Consider the following 8,713-nt stretch of genomic DNA (forward strand, 5'->3'; position numbering starts at 1 on the left):
AAAAAAAAAAATGCCCTTTACAGTGGCATTTACAATAGGCTTTGATAAAGTGAATCAAGACTTTTGTTCATTTGGTAGTGATTTCCAGACATGATGACAAGTAGATAGAAACAGTAGGAATATTCATTCATTGCTGCCTTTGATTCATCTTTTTTCAATGATCTCTTATTTTTAAAGATGCATGTTACCAATATTTTAAATATTCTAATTCTAATTTAAATGTTCTTTCTCCTCAAGCACTTCACAAAACCAATAAAAATGTTAAAATTGTAGTTAACCTGGGAAAACACTATAGCCTAGTTCTCTAGAACTTCTGCCAAATATACTATGTATATTAATGGGAAGGGAGAACATTCTGTTTTTTTTTGTTTGTTTTTTGTTTTCCTTTATATTCTTTTTTAACCTAAAGGTTATGGAAAGTGATCTAATGTATTTAAAATGTATCTTACAATATCTGAAGAGTTCTTAAAGTTACACATCAGGTGAGATGAGGATAATCGTGTAGCACTCAAGCCTGAGATTATATAATAGCTACACCCGTGTTTTGTTATGTACAGCATATAAACATACTATTCCTAAACTGAGCTTCTGAGAAACTAATTCAAGTGTATGTTCTTAAATCCTCAAGTACGTTGATATAACTGATAGAGAAGAACGTTGCCCTTACATTGAGCTACTTTCTAATCATTTCGCCTCTCCCAAGGCTTTCCTCTCTTCTTTTTAATAGAGCAGTTAGTCGAATTGCTTGGGAAACAAATCTGAACTCTCGGTGACCTTTGTTATCCAAACAGCATATCCTTGGTGGTTTGGAGCAAAGTAACTATTTAAACCTTGAATCAGGATAGTTTGGACAACATGAGGAGTTTTGCCATTTTACTTTCCTCATTCAGTATACGTTAAATTTTGGTTACTCTGCACTTCTCAGAGTATTTTTAAGTTGTAGCAGACTCGTAATGAACTCATGGAACTGACCATAGAAAAGTAGCCATGGGAAACTGAAGAGACTAATAACTGCATCTTTTCCATCAGCTAATTACTAAAAGTATTGTATCTAAGGTGGAGCTAACATCCTCCCTGTTTACAAGTTTACTTAAAAGGCAAGAAAAAAAAAAACAACAGAGCCAGTCGCATTACTGTAAGAAAGAAGACTGCTAGCACTCAAATAATTGTTTATCAAAGGACATTTAATCAATTTAAATGCCAGTACAAAAAAAATCTTGCCGGATTTCCATTATTTATTATATGTGGAGTGACTCGCTAAAGCACTTGGAAAGATTTACTTCCAAGTGGTCACTTACTTAGATCAAGCTCTAAATCACTGACTCTGTGATGGTGTTTGTTTAGGTGGCAGCAGTTTAGCTGGCTGAGCCTCAATGGCCCCTTACTGAGATCTCTGTGTGTGTGGCCCATTTCGCGCTGCAGCTGGCTCCACACACAAGCCCCACTGTATACCAAATCCATTGTTATTTTAATGTGACTCTTAACAGTCTGCTTTGCCCTCACCACCCTAAAAACAGTTCCTAAGGACAGTGTTGAATGCCCTCCGGCAAAGCCACCTGTCATAAGGAAGATAAATCACAGAACAGAATAAATTAGAAGTTTTAAATTTGCAACATTTCAGGCTCAGTTACACCAGGCTGAGATGCAGCTAGAAGTAGTATTCCTACAACTCTTTTTCTTTTACCACTCTTTCAAAAAAGCTAAGCATGAACATGCAAAAATCCTTATGGATTTTCTTTATGTTAAATTGTGATTCTTACTCCGACGCTTTTAAAATAACATGGTACAATAGCGCTACAAAATATACCATGTAGATCTTTCCTCTCAATCAGATAGAAATTCTTTATGACCTCTAGAAGTTTTCAATCCATTCAAAACAAAAAAATCATGACCTAAGTAGATCCACTTATGATACAAATCTTCACAATGCTTAATATACAAAAATGCAAAATATATAACACCTTTATGAGGATTTAATAATGTAGTTTTGGTTTCACTCAACCAGAAAGATAGTGGAGTGATAGAAATCATGTGCTTTCAAGCATCTAGTTTTGATGATGAAAATCAGTTCATGGGAGGAACCTACCTGCTTATCAACAAAACAACAGGTGAATTGGATCATGAACAGCAGAATGACACTGCAGATGCTGCCTATGTGTCCCCAGATACTTATGCTGACTGGAAGAGTAAAAAAAATGGTCACAAGAATTTTACATCTGGATACAGCTTGCCTTCTTATACTCCCTAAACCGCTGCATGTCTCCATGGCCTTCAAAATAGGGGTTTGGATAATAAGGATAATTCCATCCTTATGGATCCAGCATTACAGAGGGAGAAGTAATCTGTAGACAACTCTGAACTTATTTACTTCCATAAACAAATAAAGAATGATTATTCTTCTCTATCAGCTGGGAAAGGAAAGCCACAACAATCCTTATAGGCTTGTTTGTAAGTTTTCCTCAGTGAAACATTTAAACTGCCAACTTTTATTGTTATAGTGGAGAATCAGTCATACCACTGTTAAACTTTCCATCCAGACAACAGAAGGCACAACAAGCTTTGAACAAACAAACTGTGGCACTTGAAGGAGAATGATAAACCTGTCTTCCCGAGGCAACTTGCAGAAATTACGTCCTCTATCCTCTTGGTCTTCAACTTCATGCACACGTGCTTGTGATGACGTGGACATGACGTAAATATTACTTCTACAGTAAAGAAGTTCATCACATCACAGGCTGGCAGAGTTCATGTGTATTATAGCCTGCGCAAGCAAGCAGAGACTTGCAGGTTTTAGGGGTGGAAAATACCTATTAGGTCATCTAATACATTACACTGCCAATACAGCATGATTTCTTACAGTGCATTTTTCCATTTCTTTGACCAATCCAGCCTTAAATGTCTGATGCAATGGGGTTGCTACCACTTCCTCTAGCCAATGTTTCAACAGTCAAACAAATTTCAACATTAGAAAGTATTTCCTAATAATATGCCTACATTTTTCCTTCGCTTAATGTCACTTCATTATTCTTCTTTGCACTCCTGTAGACCACCCAATGTAGCTTTGGCACTTTCATTCGAGTGAGGTAGATCCTTCACAAACTGCTACCAAAAGTGTTAAAAGTAATTTCAGGATGGCAGTTTACTGCACTTATGGGAAGTAAATTTCAGTAGCTAGCACATTTTATCATCAAGTGACTATCACCAGTCACTAGGCAAAAGTCATCAATAGATAGCATTATCAGAAGATTGGAAAACAGATCTAAAAACACAAGAAAGAACAAACAAAACAACAACAACAGAAGAATAGAGTAGTGCAGATTTAAACAGTCATTAAAGTCCTGAAAATACCTGTGTATGTTTATATGTATGTATACGCACACACACACCATATATTTAAATATAACTATCAAACTGAAAAAGGAGATCATCAAGATAAAAAACAAGGAATATTGTTGGCATAACTAACTTTATATCAACCAATCATTAAATTTCTGTTCCACAACACTTTTGAAAAGCTTTTTTAGCCTTTATGTTTTAAACACTAAGTTCCAAATGAACTAATAAACCACAGAAGATTTACCACCTGCCATATGAAAACTTCTGTTTTTATGACAGATTTTGAGTGTTTATAGTACTATACACAGTAAGCTAATTGTATACAAAATACATTTCACATATGCAGATACCCACAAAAAGAAAATAGGGAACAATAAATACACAAAGATGGTATACAAAGCTGTAGTAATATGCCTTTACCACGTGGTTATTGTATGTAAAAAGACAGTTCTATTTTATTGCTATTTTCTGCTTTCTCAGACACTTTTTGCCAATTGAAGTAACAAAAAATAGCAAGCACCATGTTATTTTTAGCTACTGTAAACAATAAATGCATTAAAATATTTATTTCAGATTATTCCTTGATCTAAATATGAGTTTTCTTAACAAGGGAACAGAAAAATATGTGACTTGTCTTGCAAACTGCAAAAGTTTACTGCCATACAACTCGCCTTCGTATACTTCCTAAACCTTTGCTTGCCTCCTTAGCCTTCACCATAAATTATTTAACCTGCTTTTAACATGCCTATTGCAATTGGGTTATATATGTTACGGATTCAGCCAGCTATTATTCATATACTGAGGGATATATATGAGGGATGCTCTGAAAGTAATGCCTTCTGTTTTATTATGTTGGCTCACTACATCAGAGGTAGATGTTGGTATGAAAGTAGAGGCTGAACCTTCCCAACAGTATCCTGTTACATGTTGTTGCCATGTGACAGATGGCAGCAAGGGGCAATATGACAGAATGCTATCTGACACAGAAGTGCAGATGACATAAAGGTGTGCCACCGAATTTCTTTATGCGGACAAAAAAAACCACAACAAAAACATACCCGTTGACATTCATCAACACTTGCCGAACATTTATGGAGACCAAAGAATGGATGTGAGTATCGTGGCACAGTGAGGTGGTCACCTCTAATGGTGCAGAATTTTTAATGAGAGTGGCATACTGGCTCTTGTTCATTGCTAGCAAAAATGCATAGCTAATGGTGGTGACTATGTCAAAAAATGTTTTGTTCTAGCTTAGAATTTCCTCTAAAAAATAGTTTTATTGTGCTCTTTCTATCTGTTGTAGTTACCACGGATATACCATTTCTATGTAAGGCACCAGGCCATAACTCAACTGAACCTATGATATATTTAGAATGGAAAAGGTAAATGATTTTTATTTTTTTTCCAAAGGAAATCCATACTTAATTTTTGATAGGAATTAGAGGTTTATCCACACTGGATGGAGCACTGCGGCAAAGCTCTGCACTGGAAATTACTGGTGAAGGTGGGCATAGGTTGCTGTGCATAATCAATATCATGCTCTTGGTAAGTTTCATGAAAATTAACTAAGATAAATTTTGTGTATAAAGTATTCAGGTGCATCTAACAAAAGGCATGTGAATTTTCCCAATGTACAAAAATAAGCATCTGTATATTCAGTAGATTAAAAAAAATAGCAATATTAGTGCACGAGCTGATATCCTTTTTCTAGTTCACAAATTATATCAATGCTTTTCAGGTTTGTTTGTTTGTTTGTTTGTTTTTTAACTAAAAAGTCTTAAGTATATTCATTAAGACTAAAAAAAAAAGTTCAGTATTCCAAGATCCAATCAACTATGTCTTTATGCATACTTTCCCAGAATTTTTCCCTTTGTTATACATCTATAACTATACTGATTTAAGAATACTGATCTTCTAATTATTTCTGATAACTCAATAGACCAGTCTCATAATGGGGATTGATAATATGAGGTAAGAGAGAAGTACAGAACTTAAAGTATGATGTGCACTTCTGTCAAAATTGGAAATAATTGCTTCCTTTTCCCTCATGATCAAGTTTTTAGGTAAGAATACAAAGACTAACAAATCTTTCTGCTTGACTGAAAAAGTACTGCATTTCTTTTGTTAGTTGTGCATTTCAATCAACACCTACACCGTTCCCCACTGAAGAAGAAAATTGCTCTTCTGAAGACTAGGAAGGTTTTAGCTTGTACGTATAAACACATCTGCTGAAACAGGAAAAAGAAAATACTCATACTGACTAAGCAAGTTATAGATATACATTTGTTTAGAAAAATAACTGCTGGTAAGAAACAAACATGACTAAAATTCTGTGTTTAAATTGCATGAAGTCTCTCTAGGTTTTCATAGCAGCAAAAAAACATTGAAGTGAATTTCAGCCCTCAGGATGTACAGAGCCCAAGAAGATTATTTTGTAATCTGATGCCAAAAGATATACACCATGAATACTTTCCCAGAAACTTCAAAAACTGTTTGAAACATATTCTATTGCATACATGAAAATTATTTATATTTCTGACAAAGGCTCTGGCAATTTAATTGGTAGCATTAGTATAACACGTAGGAAAAAAAGATGCGTTTTCACCCAAGAAACACAAACTACTGTTTTGATGCCCAAGCTCAAAAGCACGTATAGCAATCAGGACACTTTATTTTTAATTACTTTGGCCAAATTATTTTCCCAAACTGACATAAAGATGTTCTCATGTGAATTAAGTTTCTCGTAAGCCTTAATTGATGGAAACATATTAGGTGGCCCATATATATGAAGATATTTTCCCTTAATAAAATATAGTATGTATTTCATCTGTCTGGTATTTAGAATATATTATGTGTGACACAGACAAGAAAAACAAGATTGCTAAAATTACTGGTCTTATTTTCTAAGTAAAATTTTGGTCCTAGCCTTGTAATACTGCTGCAATACAGTATGTAGTATACATACTAAGCCTAGAGCTTTTGTGAACAGCAGTAAGATTGGTGTGTGTACAAGTGTCAAGAAAGTGATACAGAGCCCATAAGGTCTTGGGTAAATATACAGAAGAAGTGATAATACAGCTTGAAAGACTTGTATCACCTAATTTTTGGGCACCTTAATCAAGAGCTTGAAATTTCCTAAACTGTATGAGGAAAAAGTCTAGCCTATAATGAAGCACTTTTAAGAGGCCTAACTTCATGCCACTGAATCTCTCCTTCTCCACTTACTAAAATATAGTTAAGAATCTGAGCTTGGCTTCTGAAGCACTTAAGTGAGTTGCTACAGGTTAGTGAACAACCCTCACTTTACAGGAAACTTATCCTCATCTCACCTAAAAGACACAACATACATGAAATACACATGTATTGCCGTTTCAGGTTTGTAACTGAACTCCATGATGCATTCTTAAGTTCTTTCCAATTTAGAGAAAAGAATACTTCCATTTTCAACAGAAGTATTCCAGATAAGGTAGCTTCTTTAGGGTTGGTTTCTTTGGTATATGTTAATTTCTTAAAAGTTGATATATGATAAAATTAGTCAAAGGAAGAGCAAAGTACGCCTCAATAGTCTGAAGCAGAAAAACAAAAAAACGAACAAACAAAAAAAACCAACAACAAAAACAAAACACAGGTGGGAAAATCCTTAGATAATTTCCTTCTGGGAATAACTCTATTATGGATTTTTTTTTCTGCAGGAATGAAAGATCTGCCCAAAGATACTGCTGCTTTTCTCTATCTGCAATCTTGTTTCTGTTCTTTGCCCATAATTTTCTTCCCCATAATAGCGCCAATAAACTGATTGAACAACAGTGCCCTGAATGTGATTAGGCCCACAGTCCAGTCTGAAGAGCTATTTGTCCTAACAGTCAAATGATTTCACTGATGTGGCTGAGAAGTCAACAGAAGTCAAATCTCAACAATTATCACAGCACTGATGATATAGTTACAAAACTTGGCAATTGCATCACATTTAATTTCAGAGAAAAAAAGGTAGGAGCAAGCAGGATTTCCTTAGATTAGCTTCCCAGGAAAAGTTTCAACACCAAATCATAATCTGAAACAGCCAATGATATCTGCAGATACAGGCAATACTACTTTGTTTCTTGCTTTAAGAATCCTTTCCTTTGCAGTCAAAAAACGAAGTCACAATTTAATGCGGTTCTAAGCAGGAAACCACTTCATTGTTAGTTTTCAAAATATTTAAATTAATACAAAAATGTATTTTAAAAATACATTTTCTCATTTGAAAGTAAACTTAGGGTGTTTTGGTTTTTTTTCCTTTTTTTTTCTTCTTCTTTTTTAGACAAGTATAAAGGAAAAGGGAAAAAAGAAACAAGAAGTAGAAAAGCACTAGAGACCTGAATTTGAAGAGGGAGGGAAGCTAGGAGTAAAAACAAAATTGCAATGTATGGAACACACACAATAAATTTAAATTAGAGAAATAATACTCTTATTCTTTACATTTAAGATAGATGTATCAAAGAAATAGTTCTAGTTGATAGGTTTTGACAGGGAACTACAAGTTTTTTTCTAATTTAAGCCAAAGTGGAGCTCAACATATTTATTCAATCTGAAGTAAGTATAATATTTGTATTTGATTTTAAATAAATTAAAATATAGAAACATACCAACAAGGCTCTTCTCGTAATTAACAGTCAAATTTAAACATTTAATCATACTTACAGAGCCATCTTTCAGATTTCTTTCATAGGAGAAGTGACACTGTGTATTTTCTTCATCCACTGAAACAGTGAAGTTGTATTTGCCAGCTGATTCTTCTCCAAGTATCAACGCTTTCTTCAGTTCTTCAACATATTTTTCTCTGTTCATTTCCATGTCAGCAGCCTCTCTAGAAATATCAGCTTCAGACACTATCACCAAGAAAAAAAAAGAGAAATTAATATTTACATGTGAACTAATACGTATATTTATATATCTCTAAAGATAAACACTCACACGTTCTATTAGTTTTCTTTGAACGTGTTAACCCCAGGCAGTAGACAGACAACTGTCACCTCACATATTTTTATTTTACTTCTTCCAAACTCGTTACTTGTAATCTTACAACAAGGTAAACTGTCAATTTACAAGTGAATATGCAGGTGAATCCATGTTGTACTGTTTAAATACATGACCCACTAAGTGGGAAATGTATCCCCACTTTGTATTAGATCAAATGTACTATGAAAATTTTATTCCTCTCCTTTGAAGATAAAGAATGGTTGAATTCAGAGCAAAGCAAGCCAATAAAGATGTGCAATCCTTACGAACCATGATGGGGCTTTCCCATCTGCTAGCATATTTTCTTCCTATATCTTCTTTCAGTTAACCCTCAAACTGAAAAGCAACTCACCAAGTCTTGCCTTCTCTAACCAGGAAA

The 8,713-nt window shown here is 34.4% G+C and overlaps 1 protein-coding gene across 2 annotated transcripts in view; it reads right to left on the reverse strand.

The window, feature by feature from the left end:
- The window catches only part of XRCC4 (X-ray repair cross complementing 4), a 216,482-nt gene that overhangs the window by 141,238 nt on the left and 66,531 nt on the right, over nt 1-8,713 (reverse strand). For both annotated transcript variants that reach the window (XM_010726083.2, XM_019610625.2), the window contains exon 2: nt 8,017-8,204. In XM_010726083.2, coding sequence (XP_010724385.2) covers nt 8,017-8,204 — 188 coding nt within the window. The remainder of the gene's footprint in view (nt 1-8,016; nt 8,205-8,713) is intronic.

Source organism: Meleagris gallopavo, chromosome Z, assembly GCF_000146605.3.
Source record: "Meleagris gallopavo isolate NT-WF06-2002-E0010 breed Aviagen turkey brand Nicholas breeding stock chromosome Z, Turkey_5.1, whole genome shotgun sequence".
NCBI classification, from domain to species: Eukaryota; Metazoa; Chordata; class Aves; order Galliformes; family Phasianidae; genus Meleagris; species Meleagris gallopavo.